At 44.1% G+C, this 20,510-nt stretch overlaps 1 protein-coding gene across 1 annotated transcript in view; it reads left to right on the forward strand.

Moving 5' to 3' along the window:
* The window catches only part of KLHL6 (kelch like family member 6), a 61,311-nt gene that overhangs the window by 16,373 nt on the left and 24,428 nt on the right, over positions 1-20,510 (forward strand). The window contains exon 2 of the mRNA XM_037839616.1: positions 8,949-9,114. Within this exon, the coding sequence (XP_037695544.1) occupies positions 8,949-9,114 (166 nt within the window). The remainder of the gene's footprint in view (positions 1-8,948; positions 9,115-20,510) is intronic.

Raw genomic sequence — 20,510 nt, forward strand, 5'->3', positions numbered from 1 at the left:
GGGGGTTTATTTGATTACAAAGTTACAATATTAAGGCCATAAAGTGTCCAAGGTAATGCATCAACAATTGGGTACCTTCACTGGAGGATGGCCGTTGGCATCTGGAAAACCTCTGTTAGCTGGGAATGCACATGGCTGGTGTCTGCTCCAGGGTTCTGGTTTCAAAATGGTTTTCTTCTCTCTTAGCTGCAGCTTCTCTCTAAAATGTCACTCTTAACTGCTCTTGGGGCATTTTGTCCTCTATTAGCTGTAGCTCCTCTAAGTCGTTCTGTTTGTGAGCCCCTTGTAAGACTCCAGTGAACTAATCAAGGCTCATTCTGAATGGGCGGGACTGTACTCCATGGAAACAATAAATTAGAGGTTACACCCTAACCAAAGGTGTCACTCACAGTTGGGTGGGTCGCATCTCCATGGAAACAGCCTAATCAAGAGGTTCCAACCTAATCAACACTAGTATGTCTGCCCCCACAAGATTGCACCAAAGACAATGGCATTTTGGGGGACATAATACCTTAAAACTGGCACGGCACCCCTCTAGATTTTAAAAATTTACATGTGTGCAGCAGACTAGAACAGGGAATTGCACATTGTTTATTACCAGTAGGGCTTTGGTACTGAATGCCGTTTCAGAACTAGCTCTAATGAACAATGCCACTTGAAAATCAGCTGCAGGAGCCCCTTCTGCATGGCTAATTAGAGGAAGGCTAAGAGGCCAGGGGAAGGCCTTAATTTCACCTGAGCCACCCAGATTGGGAAGTGAAGAGGGAGGTTGTAGTCCCATTTTCCCGTTTGGGAGGCAGCCCTAGCTCATGGAATTCTAGGAGATGGAGATCTCAGAGGATGAAGGGGAGAATTTAATGGCACGTCTGCCCCAGGACCTTGGCCCATTGTTTCCTTGACCTGGACCTTTGTCCCATCTCTTCCTTCTCACAGCAGAACCAATGGGGCCTGTGTTGGGGAGTGGGAGTGACCTCTCTCCCTAGGCTAGGGGTTCTTAAACACTGGTTGGCAAAAAAAGTCACAGGGGAGGAGAGAAGAGGGCTAATAAAATATATATTCCTAGAACCCCACCCTCCACTGCCACCCACCAGAGAGTTTGATTCAGTAGGTCTGGAGTGGGTGGGGTTCTGGATTCTGCATTCTTAACAAGCACCCCAGGGATTCTGATGCAGGTGGTCTAGAGATCCGCCGGCCTTGGGGTTGGAGTGTCTGCAGGCCAATGGTGTAAGGCCAGTGTTGGGTCCACATGGTGGGCTTAGGGTCAGAAATGGGGCTAAGCTAAATGCTTCTGTGCCTACTTTGGTTAGGACTAGCTTAGAAAAGGCAGGTAGAAGATTTCAGTGCTTTTGGCTAAGAGGTCCTGGGGACCACGGAGAGTAATGTTATCACAGGCTGAGTCACACTCGCATCTGCTGACTCCCTGCTTTCTTTGCAGTGGAAACCCCTTTGATTGGCTACATGGGGTCTATATCCAACATGCCTTTCTTAAATGTAGTGTTCATTGGGCAGAGTTAATTGCTAGTTAAAAAAAGTTTTAACTGATTGTGTGCACTTCTGCACTTGTATTCTTAAGTAGAATTTAACGTAGTTTGCAATTAACATTATAGCCACTCCAACCCAGAGAATCTCACCCATGCAGAGGGATTCTTTCCTGGGGTAAATGGAGGTGGTAAAGGGTCAGAGGAAGAGTAGAATAGGGGGTGGGCCTGGCCGAGGACTGGGGGGATGTGGGGGTGAGTATTTGCCTATAGGACAGTGATTAGGGTTAGAGGTAGAGGAGGCAGGGAGTTCAAAGGCAGGTGTGGAGGTCTGGGGCGAGGGTGAGTGGTGGGGGTGTTGAGCTGGGTTCTTAGTGACGTTTAGGAACTGCAGGAGTATGTAGAACTCATCAGAGCTGTAAGTGGAATGTTCACGTGGGGGTGTGGCCTCTTCCAGCTCCAGGCCCTGGACTCCGGGGTGTGATAGGAGTTCCCTAGGGAAAGTGGAGGCCGCAGTGGGGCCCCCTCCTTAGCCTCATCTTCCAAGCAGTGTTTGATAATTCTTAGAGGAGCTGTTCTTGTCAAGAGCAAACACAAACAGGCTAGGAAGGCCAAGTTCATTCATTCAGTCATTCAGTCATTTTCTCCACGGATATGTATCGAGTCCCTTGTAGGGACCAGGCAGTGTTCTACCTGCTGGGGACACAGTGACAAACATGATGCAGCCCCTTCCCTCACTAAGCTCACATTCCAGTGAGGAGACAATCGTTAAATTTGTTAACAAATAGATGCAGAATATAGTTTCAGGTTGTGACAGGACTATGAGAAAAATAAAAGAAGGGTCAGATTAGGGAGAGAATATTTTTGGTTGGGGCAGCATCAGGGAGGCCTTCTTGGAGGAGGTGACATTTGAACAGATGCCTGAATGAAGTAAGGAGTGGGCCTCATGGAGCTTGGAGGCCCCTGCAGCGTGTTTGGGGCCACGGCCTGACTTCCTTCCAGGAGCCACAGACACGTGGGCCCACACTTGTCTTCCTGGCTGAGGTGGGAGTCGCAGCTCGCTGGCTCCGGCTCTATTTCAGGGGTGGCACTGACTCACTGAGGAAGTGTTGAGCAACTGGCTACTGCTGGGAGCCTGTCTCTACTGCAAAATGAAAATGCTAATAGCTACCTTCGTTTTACAAGAACCTTATGAGACTTGGTCTGTGTCTGTCTAGAAAGTGTTTTTTATTGCACAATCTTACGTGTATGCTAAGATGTGAATGGTCAGCAGCTAACCCAGCTGTGTTGGTGGGCTGGTACGCTCAGTGTTGGATGGCCTTGAATGCCTGCTGAATTTCTTGGTTTTTAGGGTGCAATTGAGCCCCAGACCAAGAGCCCAAAGCTCTAGGTTCTGGGCCTCATTCAGCTAACCACCTGTATGGCCTTGGGCGATTCATTTAACTTCTCCCTCAATCTGCCACCTATAAAATTGATGTAATCATCAAAGGAGATAATGCTGCTTACCCTAGGTATTCATTTCCTGGGGCTGCTGTAACAAAGTACCACACACTAGATGGCATAAAGCAGAAATGTCTTCTCTCAGTTCTGGAGGCTGGAAGTCTGAAATCAAGGTGTCCGTACGACTGTGCTTTCAGAAACCTGCAGAGGGGCAGCCTTCCTTGTTTCTTCCAGCTTCTGGTGTTTGTGGGCAGTCCTTGGCATTCATTGGCTTGTAGACACATCTCTCCAATCTCTATCTCCATCTTCACCTGGCCTCCTCCCTGTGTTTCTCCTCTTCTATATAGGACCATCATTAATACTGGATGAGGACTCACCCTAATTTGGGGTGACCTCATCTTCACTTGAACACAGCAGCCAAGACCCTATTTCCAAATAGGGTCACATTAACAGGTACTGGGGGTTAGGACTTCTAGGGGTCACAATTCACCCCTAGCACCCTATAAACTGCTATAAACATAAATGTGAGAGATTATGGGTACTAAAGCGGAGACCCACGGGGGCCCCTAGCCGACGTTATGCACCTTTCCTGGGGACCCGACTCTGCAGAAGTGTTTCCAAGACCTCCTGGGAGAACAGCAGGAGGCCTGGGAGTTTAGACAATGAGAAATATGTAAGTTTCTCCCTATGTTCACCTTATCCGTGCTCAGCACAGTGGCTGTGGCCCAGGAGAGCATATTTAAGGGGCAGAAAATCGATGAATAGATCTCAGAGGAGAGTAGTGAGCAGAGAAATGTGGGGGCTTTGGGAGTCAAAGCAGACAAAAAGAGCCCTGGAGGGCAGGACACTCTCTAGGGCACCTGCTTTCTCTCTCTCTCATGAACACTTACTGAGTTCCTGCGATGTGCCGGGTACCATGCTAATGCCTTCAGACCAGTTCATGCATAGCTCTAACCATAACTTGGCTCTGGATGGATGGTGGGTGGCAGGGTAGCGGTGCTGACACCTAGTTACTTCCTACAGTCTAGGCTATATGCTGGCAAGACAAGCTTTACAAGCCAGAGTGGTGAACTGGTTGCCTAGCCCTAAATATCACCCTGCCAAGATTCCTTTCATCTGGCTCCAAATGCTCTCTCTATTGAGAGTGTATCAGATGCTGGGCATTGTGCCAACTTCTTTATGTACATTATCTTACTTATTCTTTGACTAACTCTCTGGGGCTGGGACTATGATTGTGCCATTTTACAGGTGAGGAAACTGAGGTTTACACACTTGTACAAAGTTACACAGTGAGTGAGCATCAGAGCCCCTCCTCTGCCCTTCTGTGTGCTTCCAGCAGCCAGCACCGTAGTTCTCCTTCACCTGTCCTTCCGTAGGCTCCTGGAGCCTCTCTGTTCACACACACACACACAGAAGTGCCAGAGAATTTACTTTCTCCTGGGGTGGCCCATGACTAAAGACTGTCAGTGGGTGCCAGAGCATCACAGCTCCAGCTCCTTTTCCTCTTTTTGGGCCTAACTCTGAAGTGCATACTCCAGAGGTCTCCTGCAGGATCAGGCTGACGCTGCCTTCTGTGGGACTTTTGTCTTGCTTGGCTTCTTCTCCTTCCTTGTCCTGCTCCCTGCACTGGCTTAGCACATCACCAGCCCTGAGCATCTGCTTCTAGGGAATCCAGGCCTCCAGTCAGATATGGGCTGAGCTGGAGCAGGATGTCATTTAGTGACAGTGATTCCAAGAGAGAATTCAGAAGCTGGATCCAATAGTGAGAACCTGAGTCCAGACAATCCCAAAGATCCCATCAGTTTTGTCGCATGGGAAAACCACGGACTTCATTTAATGACCCCTCCAGGTATAAGGCATTGAATTAAACCATTCACATACACATCTCATTCAATATTAAAATGCTGCTCCATTAGACTTTTCTAGTTTTCATTTGAATGTTTGAGATTATACAGGTTTAACACAACTCACCTTTCACTAATTTTAAAATCACATGTTAGGTGAAGCTGATTTTCTAAATTTCATGTTGGTGGGACTCCAGAGGTATGTTGCCTCAGTTATGTGAAGCTTCATTTGACCCCATGATCACTGCCCACTATTTCCTGCTCAATGTCCTGTTTCCCGTATGTTCATGTATATGACAGTCCTATGGATACATTTCATTTTACCCCCCAAGATGATTGCAGATCTGGGAGACCCCAATACCAGGGTTCAGGATGTACGCTCTAGAGATTGTGCTGTCCAGTATGGACATGTGGCTACTGAGCATTTGAAATGTGGCTGGTCTGAACTGGGATGTGTTTAAATATAAAACACATATTTTGAAGTCTTAGCATGAGAAAAAGAATGAAAATTCTCTTGTTAATGATTTTTTTCATATTCATTGTTAGAAACAAGCATTATACAAAAAATGCTCACCCGGTTCTGAGGAGAAAAGAATTTATTTACAGTCTTGCAAGAAAGGGCACACAGCCAAAAACATGGTAGGCTGGCGCACCAGAGGAAGAGAATGGCAAGCTTTTAATCTCCTTTTCCTAATGCACAAGTCCCTCCCCTGTTTCCCCATTGGCTGGGTGCTACAGAGGTTACAGCCTATCCGAGAGAACTAGCCCATCTTTGAGATTTCAGTTTGTACAGCCTATCCGAGAGAGCCAACTAGCTCATTACTGAGATTTTGAATTGATCAGCCTATCCGAGAGAGTTCATTCAGTTTAAATTTTTTTGCTGGGAGTTCCCACCTCTGATTTTACCTCATATCTCTTTACATTCCAGTAACCATGGTTACTTTTCCATATAAGGAGATGGTGCAGAGTCTCTTTTTCTTCCCTTTACCACAGGGCTTGTTTAAGCTGGTTCTGCCTCCATTTTCCCTATTCCATGCTGTCTCTATGTGAAAGCTAAACTTACCCCTTTCTTACATTCATTACAACTTGAAATGATAATAGTTTGGGTACATTGGGTTAAATAAAATACATTATGAAAATTCATCTTATCTGTTTCTTTTTACTTTTAAAAAATCTGGTTACTAGAAAGTTTACAATTACGTATATGGCTTGCATTATATTTCTGCTGGGCAGCACTTCTCCAGGGAATCAAACAGAGCGAGGTTCAGAAAATGAGCTTGTCCAAGCCCTCCAGGGAAGACAAGCTGATCTGAAATGAGGTTGTATGGTTTGGGGAATGACAGGATTCTTTATGAAATCAGGAGGCTACAAGGCAAGTCCTACATGACTTCATTTTTAAAGGCACGTGAGACAGCTCCATGCCGCTGGCCAAGAGGATTTATGGCTGAAGAAAGTGGCTTGTAAATTGGTTTGCTGCCCAAATGACATCACTGCTCCTCCAGTTCCAGGCTGGGATTTATTAACTTACAGGCCCTGGGATTTACTTTTGCTCTTTCTTTCATGTTGCCCTATTGTTGTAAGGAGAAAGGGATGAGTGGACGGGGAAGAGAGGAGGGGGAAGAAGAGAACTGTTGGAGAACTACCATTGATTAAAACAAGGACACAGGAGAAAACTAGGAAGATGGGCGTGGGGAGGATGGAGGTGGATCTCATTGGCAAAAAGTCAGCTAGACGGGGGCTTTTCTCCCTTTTCCCTTCTCTCTCTTTTCCTCTCTGATGGTCTTGTGACTTTTTAATGTCTTGTTTCTGGGAAGTCACAAGCAGTTACCTGTTTTGCAGATTGGGAGATGAGGGAAAGAATAGTTGAGTGATTTCCAGAGATAAATAGGAGCATGGAAAGGAGTAGAGAAGCAGAATGTAGGGGTAAAATTCCTTCTGTGTTGAGTCGGAAGTCCCAGTTTTGGGAAGTACTGTATTCTCTGTCACCAGTGCTCCACCTGGGAACTTCTCATGTCAATGACTTGGCTGGGAGATAGTGGTTCTCTAAGACATCTGTTCATGTTTCTGAAGCTCAGAAGCTTCAGTGACAGCTGGTTGGAGAAGTTTCTGGCAGTGTAAGCACATTGCTACAACTCCCAATTGCATTTGGTTACAATTCATGCTTGACTACAATGGCACTCATCACCAGCAATCCAAGGTGAGAACGAATTGGTTAAAAATGTTCTCTTTGAGTCCTGCCTCTGCTCATAAACCCTCAATGGCTCCCCATTGCCCACTGGATAAAAATCTAAATCCTCTATGGTCAGAACCCAGGTTATCTTTCCAGAATGATCTCTCCTTCATATCCCGAGGCTCCAGCAGAACCACCTACCTGCTATGTCCTCTCCATGCCCCACACTCTTGCATCTTCATGCCTCTACTCACTGTGTTTATTATCTAGAATACTGTCCACAGTCTTCATGTGTCAAAAAATTTTCTTTCCCCATGAACAGTTATCCCTGGTCTCCACAGCACTTTGTAAGTCTTTTGTGACTCTGGTAGACTGTTACTTGTGCAGATGGGGAGATTGTGAATCAGCAGATAGGGAGACTGCAGTAGGGAGAGACTGCCTAATATTTAAATCTCTTCCAATTCTAGTCCAATATCATACACAGAGTGGGTGCTCAGTAGATGCATGGTGAATTGAAACACACTGAATTACAGTTTGTCCCGGCTTGTGGAATTGCTGGGGTCCCACAGCCCCTGGGAAGCAAGAGAGAGTGAAGAGGTTTTCATGGGAATGGGACTGAGGAATAGTCTCAGCTATAGCTATTAAGTGTCAGCTCCGTGAACCTCGCCTATGGTAAGAATGTTGTGAGGTTATTCATTCCCGGGAGCAATTCCATCTGGTTTTTAATGCTAAGAGCAACTGTAACTCTTCTGAGCACTTGGATTTGTTTTAAAAAACATATCATGTTGGCTGTGAATTGAGTAACTGATCAGCTTGCCTCTCTTTCGCACCGGACAAACTTGAGGCCCACCAGTAGTGACAGAGAGGTGGGCTTTGTGGGAATTTCTAGCTTCATTCATAGATTATTTTCATGCTCCCCTTCATGTTTTTCTTTCTTCTTTCCCCCCAACTTTTAATTTGTGCAATCTTGTCATTTTTAGACACCTTTGTAAGTTTCCAGATTTCCAGTGAAATCTTTTCAGAAGCATGGTATGGTTTAAGTGCATTTTAAAAATTAAAATTACTCACATGTTCTCTGAAAAGAATCAGCAGTTCGAATGTCCAAGTCCAAGAAGCGTGATAAATTCAGATCTGAGCCTGGCATGGAGTGAAAAAAAATCTCTCTATATATGTATTGGTTAATGAGTCAATCCTTTAAAAATAATCCTTTAAAAATAGCTATTAAAATCCCCATTATGGATGAAGAACTGAAACACATGGAGATCAAGTGACGTGTCCAAGTTCTGAGTTGATGGAGCTGTTGTTCAAATACTGGCCCATCTTATGTCTAAATCAACATCCTTTCCATGCTGTTCTCCTGCTTCCAAGATAGAGGCTAAATATCCAAAAGTCTAGTCCTAAGGCAGAAGCAGGAAAGGAATAGTCCAGAGGCAAGACAGAGTAATGGCCTTGGGAGTTCTGTCTCAGAATGTGGAGACTCAAGGTTCCCAACTGCAACTGGGAACCTATGGCCAGTGGTCCAGCCTCTGGGATGAGAGACAGCTGCAGGGGCCACTTGCATTGCTGGTGGTCATCTGGGCTGGAGGCGAGCTGGAGAGAACCGAGAACTGAGTTGGAAACCCTGTTGAGGGACGAGGGTTGAGAAAGAAAGGATGAGGCTTGGGGGTCTCGAAACTGCCCCAGGAGAATCCCTAGCACTTTGAACAGCAGTCTTGGGTCAATGGGGTATTTCTGTATCTCACTGGGTATGCCAGGAGTGCTCCTAGTATCCCTTCAGATTTGGGACTGGCCTTGGGGACCATGGTGGGGCATGGCAGAGCAGGACCATTCAGTTTAGCAAGCATTGATTGAATGTGCAATGTGTGCTGGGTGCTGGAGAAACAGAGCAGTAAGCCCAGGTCCTGCCCTTGGGAACCTCACTGTTCCATGGGGGCAGGGAGGTCTGAAAGGGAGTCTCTTCAGGTCTGGATGACCAAGGGTTCTGATAAGATTCACATTCACACATTTCTCTTGCAGGGCCATGTTCTGCAATGATTTAAAGGAAAAGTACGAGAAGAGGATCATTATCAAAGGGGTCGATGCTGAGACCATGCACACTCTGCTGAACTACACGTACACCAGCAAGGCGCTGATCACCAAGCAGAATGTCCAGAGGGTCCTGGAAGCTGCCAACCTTTTCCAGGTGAGTGAACAAACAGGCTCAGTGTGCTCCTCTGGGACCTGTGAAAGCAGCAATTCCCCAGAAACCTGCCTGGACCGGTTTCCAGGCCGGTACCTGGCACACAACGCACATTTAACTGGGCCTGTGCTTACTTGAAAGTCAGAAGATGCTTATTGGGAAGTTTCCCAAGGGCTAGTAAGACGGGATGTTTCTCCTTAATAAGATGAAGCTGGGGAACTTGATCCCTATAACCTACACTTGGTTTCTGACCCCACGAATAAGGACAGCCAGGGGCTGCAGGCAGTATTTCATACATACAACCTCTAATCCTTAGCACAACCCGGGGAAATGATTACTTTCCTCCATTTTGCAGGTAGGGAAACTATGAGGATAAAAGGGATAAGTGGTAAGACAGGGAATTGAACCCTGGGTTTTCTGACTCCAGAGCCTACACATTTCTCAGTCTCTTCGGAAGCAGTGTCTGGGTTCTGGGGTGAGCAGGATCTTGTCTGGTGAGCACTTTGTGGGGCATGTGAAAGAAGAGTGTTGAGTAGTAAGAGGTATTACAGAAGTTGAGGTAGAGAACCCTCAGCATTAACTTTTACTTAAAAATAAGATAGATTGTTTCCATTTGGTTATGTTGGCTCCAATCTTATTATAATAATTGTATTTAGTTTTGTAGAATAATTAGACCCATAGATTATGTCAGCTGTTCCCACACGCCAGTTACCATCTGTGCCTATGTCTAAGATTATATTGAACTTGACTCCAGTGGGTTAAGACAGAGATGGTCTCGCTGAGTGTGCTGAGGCTTGTGATAAGCTGAGTCCACGGACAGGCCAGTCATTCCCAGGGACTGGAGACAAGCCTCAGATCTTGTCCATGGTTTGGGAGTTTGGGAGGTGACATCTGCTTGAATCATCAGTGGATCCGCAGTGGAACGGAACAGAAGGCCAAAGTCTGGGAAGGTGGGGAATGAGGGTTTCCAAGGTCAAAGACAATGGACAATGGGGTTAGCTTTGTTGAGGCTGGAGGCTGGGCAGGATTTATGAGGTCCGGCAAGGAAGGGAGAGTGGAAAGTGGAAGAGAAATGAACTGTGAAACACCTCTGATGAATTTTTCATAACAGTTGTTGATATTCTAGCCATTTTTATTGGCTCAGTTTCCCCAGGGTTTCTTAAGGATACAGAGCAGGTTACTTGGCGAGGTCTCCAAGTCAGTTACCATCCACATATCCTCCTCGTCCTTTCTCTGTCCTCACCTGTTTACACTCTCAACCTCATTGATGGCAGGGAAACATCCCTCATATGGAGAGAGCAGCAGCTTTATGCTCAGCATCTCATTCCCTCCCAACCCCTATTCCAGCAATATAATTCCAGGGAATCCTTTCCTTGGCAAGGAGGGGCCTCTATCCAGTTCAGCTTTTATGCTTTTCTCTGAACCCTCTTATAAAAGGTCATTATTCCCCCTCTGTGCCCCTAAAAAGACCAATAACTTTGAGCAGGATCATCCTATTCACTATGGTTCAGTCAAGTCACAGCTACCATTGTCATCCTCATGCTTATCTGAAGGGTGGCTGACTTGTCTAAGGCTGGATGGGTTACAATGACAATAATAATAGTAAAAACACTTATTGCTTCTACTGTAGTGTCTGACATCAAAATAGATGCCCAATGGATACTCGTTTTATTGAGCACTATGTACCATGAGTGCAAAGTTGGGACCAGTGTTTCCTGCTAGCTGAAAGCAGGTCCAATATCATAGGCTAAGAAGATAGTTTTTATTTTTCAAAAAGCAATTTTTAAAATTTTATATTGCAATCATATTGTAAACTCATTACAGAAAAATTAGAAACCAACACAAGCAAAAAGAATATAAAAATTACCTATAACTCCTTCCTATTCAGAGAATATGGTAGCTTCTTTGGTGCATATATTTCCATGTTTTTTCTATGCATTTACATGTACAGAGGGAGATAGCAGGATGGTTATTAGCACAGCTTTGGAGCCAGACTGCCTTGATTTAAATGCCAGCTCCACCACTTACTGGCTGTGTGCAATTGGGCAAGTTTCATAATCTCTTTGTGTTCCAGTTTCCTTTTAGGTAAAACAGGCATAATAATAGATCCTATTTCATAAAGTTGTAATATTTGTAAAGTGTTTAGAACAGTGCCTGGTACACAGTAAGTGCGATAGACATGTTTGTACTATTATTACCTATTGCATACACATTTTGTAAGAATGTTGTGGTGGCTTGAAGCTATGTACCCTAGAAAAACATGTTCTTCATCTTAATCCATTCCTTTGGGTGTGAACTCATTGCAAATAGGACCTGTTGATGAGGTTACTTCATTTAAGGTGTGCCCAAACTGAATGATGGTGGGTCTTAACCCAATCTGGCTTAAGTCCTCATAAGCAAAGGAAATTGGACACTGAAAGAAGCTACAAGGAGCAGCCTGAAGCTTTAAGTCAATGGAACCCATGTGAGGGAAAAGCCAAGGAACCCCAAATAGACCAGAAGAGACCAACTCTGGAGGAAGCAAGCCTTCTATCCTCTGAAACTGGGAGCTAATGAATTCCTGTTGTTAAGCCAACCCATTGTATGGTATTTGTTTTAGCAGCTAGGAAACTGAAACAAATGAGCCCCTATTTGATATACTGTTTTTAGTCCATTTTACCTGTATTGTATTGTGATCATCTTTTTGTGTCAATAGATACATTTCTCTAACAGCATGTGTAAAGCTACAGGTTGTTTTATATTCATTGTGTTGGGCATTGTTTTAGTTTGCTAATGCTACATTATACAAAACAACAGAAATGGATTGGCTTTTATAAAGAGAGTTTATTGGCTTTTATAAAGAGGGTTACAAATTTTCAGTTGGAAGGCCATGAAAAATCCAAATTAAGGCATCAACAAGAGTATACCTTTACTGAACAACGGCTGATGGCATCCTGAAAACCTCTGTTAGCTGGGAAGGCACGTGGCTGGCTTCTGCTGATACGTTGCTCCTGGGTTCTGGTTTCAAAATGGCTTTCTCCAAAATGTCTCTGGGCTTGTCTCTTTTAGCTTCTCTGGAGCAAACTCTGGGCTAGCATCTCCAAAGAAGCAACATGTGCCTCTCCAAAAGTCTCTCCTCTGCTGTTCTGAGGTTTTTCTGTGTGAACTCTCTTGTAGGACTCCAGCGATCTAGTTTAGACCCACCCTGAATGGGTAGGTTAATACCTCCATGGAAATAATTTAATCAAAGGTACCACCACAGTTGAGTGTGTCATGCCTCCATAGAAACAATCAAAACGTTCCACCCAACAAGATTGGACATAATATATCCAAACCAGCACAGGCATCATGGATACTTTTCAATTTGGAGACAAATGTCCTATGGTCCTTAGTTTTATTGTATTATCTTTCTGATGCTTTCCAGCTTTTTAACCTATTCTCTCTTTGGAGCTATTATTAGTTGGATGTTGGATGTTGGACCTCCTTTACCTTGTCTCTCCTGTTGACCATGTCTAGTCTTTTTGTTTTACTTCCTGGGAGATTTCCTCAACTTTATCTTTCAACTCTTCTGTGAATTTTTAATTTCTGCCATCATGTCCTCAGTTTGCAAATTCATTATTTATTTTACTATATTAATATTTTTGTTTCATGGATGCAATATCATCTTTCATTTCTTTGAGGCTATTATAATATATTTAAAGTTTTCTTCTCCTTTGAGTTCTTTTAATCTGCTTGTTTGCTTAGGTCTCTAACTTTCATCTTAAAAGATTTCCTCAAAATACCCTCTTGGTTATTTTATGCTTGGCTGTCCAGTCATATTTAAGATTGAGGCTTTAATTCAGTGTACATGGAGTGAGGTGGGAAGCCAGTAGACAGGAGAGTTTTACTGGGGCTATTAGGTAGCCAGCCATTTTTTTTTTTTTAATTGGGGATCTCCAAATGTCAGTACCAGTTAGACATTTCCTAGATTTGGTCAGTTTCTTCAGATAAGGATCCTTGAGTCTCTTAACTGGGGTCATAATCTAACTGTGAGTATTCTGGACTGTGTGTGTGTACGTGTGTGTGTGTACAAATCTTTGCTTAAACCCTTTATTTTCAGCACAACTTTCATACCTGTTTTCCTCAGTTTCTGGTGTTCCTGGTTTGGCTTTTCCAGAGAATAAATCTTCTTCCACAGAGGAAGTGGGGATTGGCATTTGTCAGATTGTAAGAGATGGGGAGGATAACATGGAGGCTTAACTTCTTAAACTGACTCGCTGTTATTTGGTCCTTTCCTACCCACCCCCAACTCTTGCCTTCCAAGTTCCTTGGGACTTCAATTCCTGGTTTTTGGGTTCTGAGGGACACACTTGCTCTTCTGCAGGCACTTGTCTGACCTTCCTTTACTCGGCAAAGTCACTTACCAGTCTTCATTTTCTGGGTTTGGGGTTACTGATATCTCCTAGTTTCATTGAGGATTGGGTTTGTATATTTGTTTCTTGTTCTCCTATCAATTTTGGGGTGGTTTTTCAAGAAAACGATAGGAACTCTTTAGATGGTAAAGACTAATCTCCTGTAATATATATTGCAAATACTTTTTCATTTGTCATTTGACTTGTAAATTTTAATTATAGTCTTTCTTGATATACAAAAGTTTAATACTGACACTTAATCAACTCTATAAATTATTTCCTTGATAGTTTTTGCCTTTGGTGTCCATGGGATGGGTTGCCTTCTGCATTGCTTGATCATATACATATTTACCTATAATTTCATTTAGTCTTGTTATGTTTGCAGCCTTGAAATTTAAATCTTTAATCTAAATTTATTTTGACTTAAGGCACCTGTTCCAGTTTGCTAATGCTGCCTTTTCGCAAAACACCAGAAATGGATTGGCTTCTATGAAGGGGGTTTATTTGGTTACACAGTTACAGTCTTAAGCCCATAAAGTGTCCAAGATAAGGTGTCAACAATCAGGTACCTTCACTGGAGGATGGCCAATGGCATCTGGAAAACCTCTGTTAGCTGGGAAGGCACGTGGCTGGCATCTGCTCCAGAGTTCTGGTTTCAAAATGTTTTTCTCCCAGGACGTTCCTCTAGGCTGCAGCTCTGTAAAAATGTCACTCTTAGTTGCTCTTGGGGCGTTTGTCCTCTCTTAGCTTCTCTGGAATGAAAGTCTGCTTTCAACTGCCATCTCCAAAATGTCTCTGTAAACTGCAGTTCCTCTCTCAGCTCCCAAGCTTTCTTCAAAGTGTCCCTCTTGGAAGTAGCAAGCTTGCTCCTTCTGTCTGAGCTTATATAGGGCTCTAGATCAAGGCTCATGCTGAATGGGTGGGGCCACACCTCCTTGGAAATTATCTAATTAGAGTTATCACCTACAGTTGGGAGGGTCATATCTCCTTGGAAACACTCAAAGAATTACAATCTAATCAACACTAATACATCTGCCCACACAATATTGTATCAAAGATAATGGCATTTTGGGGGACATAATACATTCAAATGGGCACAGCACCCTTTCTGAAAAATTTTTATATTTTCCCAAGTGATGAGCCTCAATACAGAGGTTGGTTTTAACGAAGGAGGTGGGAGAGGAGGGGAGAGACAGTATAGAGATAGGGTAGCTGGTGTGCTGGGAGGCTCAGAGCCAGAAAGGAGAGCAATAGGGACAAAGTTTACCTACATCTTACTTTGCTTTGGGTCAGCTCTGTTTATTATTGATTCCCCTTGTCTGGTAAACTGTCACTTCAAAAGTTTCCAAATCTCTTTTACTTGACAAAAAATTAATACGTTTTTCTGAGGCTGTTTTACTCCATTTTCCTATGAAAATAAAAGAAGAGGACATGGGCTTCAGGATACCTGTTTAGACTACTTGCTTTGACATTATAGACATAGAAACCTTGGAAAATTTTTCATGCAAAACTTGGAATATTTTCATGCTTGAAGCACTATCAGGGACAGAAGTTAATAGGTTGTTGAGGTTGTTTTGTGGGTTTTTAAAAATTACGTGAAGAAAACTGTGCCAGAGTTGGCATTTTTTTCTTGTCATTTCGGAACGTTCACAGAAGCTGATACCATCTTTGTGGGACTGAAATGAACAGGAATCAGATTATCTTGGTGTCCCCCACCCCACCCACCAGTAAGGGGGTTTTAATCTTCTCACCATTGATGTAACTCAGCTGCTCTCTCAGTCTCTGTTTCTTTTTTTAGATCTTCTCTTAGTCTTTTTCTGTTACCTACTTATTGCTTCTCTACCAGAGTTTCCCAGTCCAGAAAGAGAGAATTCGACTGACCAAGCCAGTTGCCACTATTCCTGTTTGGTTAGAGCTTTTTTTTCCCTGGCAGCCTCATAGATTGCTAGCCAGCTTACAGAATGGTTGCTCTTGGGTCAAGGGCTCATTGGTCCAATCAGCTGTGGCAGAGGATAGGGCAGTTTCCTTTAGGAGGACACCATTGGTATGACAGGTCCAGTGATTGAGCTGCCCACTAGAGGAACTTTGAAGTAACCTGGCCATAATTTGTTTGCCAATTATGATAAGAAACATGGTTTCTCCAAGCAGTTTTTGGAAAGGTAAAGGTAGGAGAAGCACCTAGGAGGAAAGTCCCAAGGGGCCTGTTCACATGTGAGGTGGGGTCCTTTGAGATGGGTGTCCCCCAGTGGAGCTCCAGAGAAGCTAAGGATCCTCCTCCCTTGCTGTAACTGGACCTTTGGGTGTCTGAGTTATGGATAAGCAAGGCAGCCAGAAACTCTAGACCTGGGACAATGACTATAAGAATTTGGTGAGATTTCTCAAACTTGGGGAACTTTTCTATCTTCATTTGGGGAACTTTCCATATTTGTTACTTTTGTTTTATTATTAAAAATCCATGAAATATTAAGGGCTTGTGAGCTTATCTACAAGGCATGAGAGAACGGGCTTACCTGCATTTAGCCTTGGGGACGAAGGATCGCCAAGGTACATAGTGACTGGTGGCAGTTTAGAAGGGAAAAGGAGAACAGGCTTAGTCTCTGTAAACTGGGGTCTGCATGAGGAAAGAAAAGGGGATGCTGGAGCAGGAGCCCAGTCATCTAGCCTGGCTCTGAGAAAAGCCCACGTGGTGCCTCAGCAACATCCTCTGGGGCAGTGACATAACACTTGTCCTGGTGGCAGTTTAAGGAGACTTGGTGAAAGTCCCCACATTGCTTATTTTCTTTTATTATTATAATTGTATTCTTATGTTGTTTCTTTTGATAATAACAGGATGATTATGAAACTTACATGGATGAGGTAACGATGTAGTCGGTGATTGATTTGATGGCCTCGGTTGGTTTCTGGGCTTACCTGATAGCTAGAAGTATGAACTCTATAATATTTGTTGAATAAATGATGTGAATGAATGCATGAGTATGTTGCTCTTTCTCATTAATAGCTGAATATGAAGACTACATCAGAAATTGTCCAAGACTCCAACAAAAATTGTCTGACCTCCTTCAAGGGGACACTAAGAAGCCCAATCCCGGCTCTTCGAAATGTCTTAGTCTAGTAGAGGAGGAAGAATTCCACAGGCTACTACTAATAATTGATTCTGTTGTAAGCACTTACTAAGTGCCAGACACCTGGTAAAAACTAGGTTCCCATTACCGCAGTGTATAGGTGAACTTCTATTGTCCTTGACAAAGATGCACAGATGACATCTACCCAATTCTAGACTTGCCAGTTGACAAGGCAAGAAAAGCAGCCCATTTCTTTACTGTCACCTAGACAACCGTTCGACTGATGCCCTCTACTCCCTTGGCCAACCAATGTCAGTCCCTTGTGTGGTTACTGTGAGTGTTAAGAAATCAGGGCAAATCTCCTGGGGCCACATGACAGCCACCCTTTTCAGAGCATTCATCATGGCAAGCATTTTGCATGTATTATCTCATTTAAAACGAGGTGGGCATTTTCATCCCCAATTAATAGATGAGGGAAATAAGATTCAGAGATGTTACATAAATACCCAATGTTTATAAGAGGGGAGCCTCTGCTTTCTCTACTACACAAACGTGTCCGTTCCTCAGAGTGAGGCATGAAACAAGCCATGATCCTGAAGGTAGCTGGGGCCTCCAAGGAAGATGTCCTCAGGGAGGACGGCCTAATGGAATACTTGGGGACCAGCGGGGCTCTGTGAGAGCAAGGCTAGCACAGCTGCCTCTCCTTTTGCCCAACACCCACTGGGGAGTCTTGACACTCAGGGCCCAGGTGTGAACCTGTTGTTGCCCACACAACATCTCTTTCATCTTTACATTTTTCAGTGTTTGATCTCAACATTCTCTTTTTTATTTTTAGGTATAATGTACATTCAGTAATATGCACATGTGTTAAGTTTACAGCTTGAAGAATTTTTACCCAGTAACCACCAGGCAGACCAAGATCTAGAACATTCCTGGCATCCCAGAATACTCCCTGTGCATTACCCATGCAGTACCTTCCCAGGGATCACTGCTACCCAGGCATCTAGCCCCATGGATTAGTTTTGCCTGCTTTTGAACTTCATATTGTTCTTTCTGAGTTCTAATTAGTATAGAGTGTCTAAATCTTAGGCTACAAACTCAGGCGTGCAAAGAAAAATGTGATTTAACCTATTATTATTTTTCTATCATTGAATATAGTCTCCATCCTGAGCTTCCCATTCTTCCAGTGGCAGAAATCATAGTCAACTTAATCAAAGTGCACATCAGGATAGCTTAATGAATTCAAGAGTAGTGTTGTGTACATGGTTACAGGGGTTGTTTACACATTGTCGGGGCATCATCGTAAAGGACAGCTGGCTCAGGCTCCTCCTGGTCAGTAGCATCACTGGTCCATGCTGGCAGCAGCTGCTGGAGCATCTCGGTTCCCATCAGTCTTTCTCTGGTCATTGACCCCTTCCATGGTATTTACTGAGAGGCCACAGCTCCACCTGGTACTGGGCATCAGTCTTGCAGATCACTCTGCATTCTCTTTGTCTAGTTTGCAAGGCCTCTGAAAGTCTGCCAATCCTCTCAGCTACTCCTGTGCCCCTCTGAGGGGCACACAAACTTTCTTGTGCTCTCCTGTGCTACTCTGGAACTACAGAGAATGTGGAGTGACTGCCTCAGGCCCTGTTGGCTAGAAACAACACACTCCGGTTTCTCTTCTTTTGCTATACCAGACTGCTGCTTCTTTTTCTCAATTTCAACGTGATAGTCAAGGCATGCATTCTTTTGTTCTCAGATTCATGATCTATAAGGGGCTTTTCCCAACCCCCTTACTCCACAGTTTTGCCTAGAGTGGGGGATAGGATGCAGGACATTGTCCCAGGACCCCACAGCTGCTTTTCACTCTATTGCTAGACTCTGTTCCTCCTGTCTCTTCCAGGCCCAGGAATCTTTATCTCCTTCAGTGTAGGAAAATCTGACCCTCACGTTATCAGCCATTTTCCTGTATCTGCCATTTTGAATAAATTCTATGTCCAGAATCCTTAGGATTCTAGCTTTTGAAGCTCAAAGTCCTGGGTTTGTTTTAGCTTCCCAGCTGCTAAAACAAATACCACACCGTGGGTTGGCTTAAGAACAGGATTTATTGGCTCATGGGTTCAGAGGTAAAGACTTGCTTCCTTTCTGGGTCAGTGTCTTCAGACTGGCCGGCAATCTTTTGAGGTTCCTTGGCTTTTCTGTCGCATGGCAATGTACATGGCGGTGTCCTCTCCTTTCTCTTCTGGGTTCTGTTGACTTTGGCTCCTGGCTGCTCCCGGACTTCTCTCTGTGTGTCCTTCTCCATAAGACCTTTAGCAATAGGATTAGGACCCAACCTGATTCAGCTTGGCCACACCTTAACTGAAGTAACCTCATCAAAAAGTCTTATTTACAATGGGTCACATCCACAGTAATGAGTTGAGATTTAGAACATGTTTTTCTGGGGTGTATAACTCCAAGCCACCACAAGGTTCCTGCCAATAATTGATGTTTCTCTCAAAACTATTTTTCTAGTATGAATTCTGAAAGTGAATTTAAAAATTCAAAAGCCAAGAATTGACTTCTTTTGTCCATTTTATCATCCTTTCCCTAAGTAGGTAAGCCTAGAATGCTCTAGTTGCTGCCTTTAGGTTGTGGAATACATTACATGAGGTGTAGCATTTTAGCTGTAATTAAAATCCATGTTGCAATCTAACCATAACAGATTAGTAAGCAATGTACAGTGTGAGAAGCTACCAGGGGGAAACAAAGATTAAAAATTGTAAATGTGGATCACATTTATATAGCAATTTGTCATATTCTTTCCTCTATAAGATCCCATTTGATGTTGGCAACATCCCTGTGAGTGAACAGTAATACCCTGTGAGCCTGCAAGGTGGGCTTTATTACTTTCAACACTTTCCAGATCAGGAAACTGTAGTTCAGAGAGACTTCAGCTAATATAAAGCGGTGAAACTATGATCTACACTCCAAACCCAGAACTTCTGTCTCAATACTGCTGCTTCTGTATACTGCCCCCAAACCCCTAAAACAACAATCCCCAAGGATCTTCTAATCCTGTAGGCAATTCAACCAGACCCCAACACAGAATGCAGGAGAAGAGGGAGGGACCAGTTCTGACTCTGAAGGATTCACTGAACTGGCAATGAGCTGGACTTGCTAGAATGAGTAGGATTTCAACAAGTTGCAGGAGGACTGGGGGACAAGTATTCAGGCAGAGAGAACTTTTAAGCAAAGACTTAAGATTTCAGCCTTTTCTATCCCTCAGTTCTCCCTTTGCAGCCCTCTGCATTTCGGGACTTGGCTTCTGCTTGGATTCCTGCTTCTCTGTCCTGAGATCCCCCTTGTCCCTCCTTTAACAAACACATGCACGTCCGCACGTCCACATGCATATTCTGAACATCAGCTATGTCCTAAACACACATCCTTACATTTAATCCTTTCCATGGTGTCCTCCCTGGCCTTCGCCTTGTCCCTGGACTCACTCACTAAACCTCAGTTGAGTCCCCTGCCCCTTGAATCTTAGTATGCCCCGTGTGTATCCCCTGTGGTATACTGTTGGCCTATTAGGACCCCCCTATCCCCTCCAGAAACTCAGAGGCCGTCTGTTGCCTGAATCTTGGCCAAGCTTGCCACACCCTCTTTGGGCAGTGTCCCTTTCCTTTCCCTCTGACTCCACTTCTGAGATCAGTCCACTTCTGTTAGTTGCCTAAGTCCCCGAGCACCAGCCCCACCTTAGTGAGTAGGTCTTTTACAGGTCTTAGCTCTCTCCTTTTCTGCTGATCCCATATGGCTTCCAGGAACCACCAGCCTTTTAGCCAAGTCTAGAGCAAAGACCGAAAGTCTGGAGGGAGAAGATGACATCTAGGGCAGGGGGAGGCATGTTCCCATGAGTTTGGAGCTGGGTGCCTCACCTGGGAAGGATGGAGAGAGGCAAGAATGGAAAATTTGGATCAGAAGTATAATTTATAATTTTTAAGTATGA

This window comes from Choloepus didactylus, chromosome 1, assembly GCF_015220235.1.
Source record: "Choloepus didactylus isolate mChoDid1 chromosome 1, mChoDid1.pri, whole genome shotgun sequence".
Taxonomy (NCBI): Eukaryota; Metazoa; Chordata; class Mammalia; order Pilosa; family Megalonychidae; genus Choloepus; species Choloepus didactylus.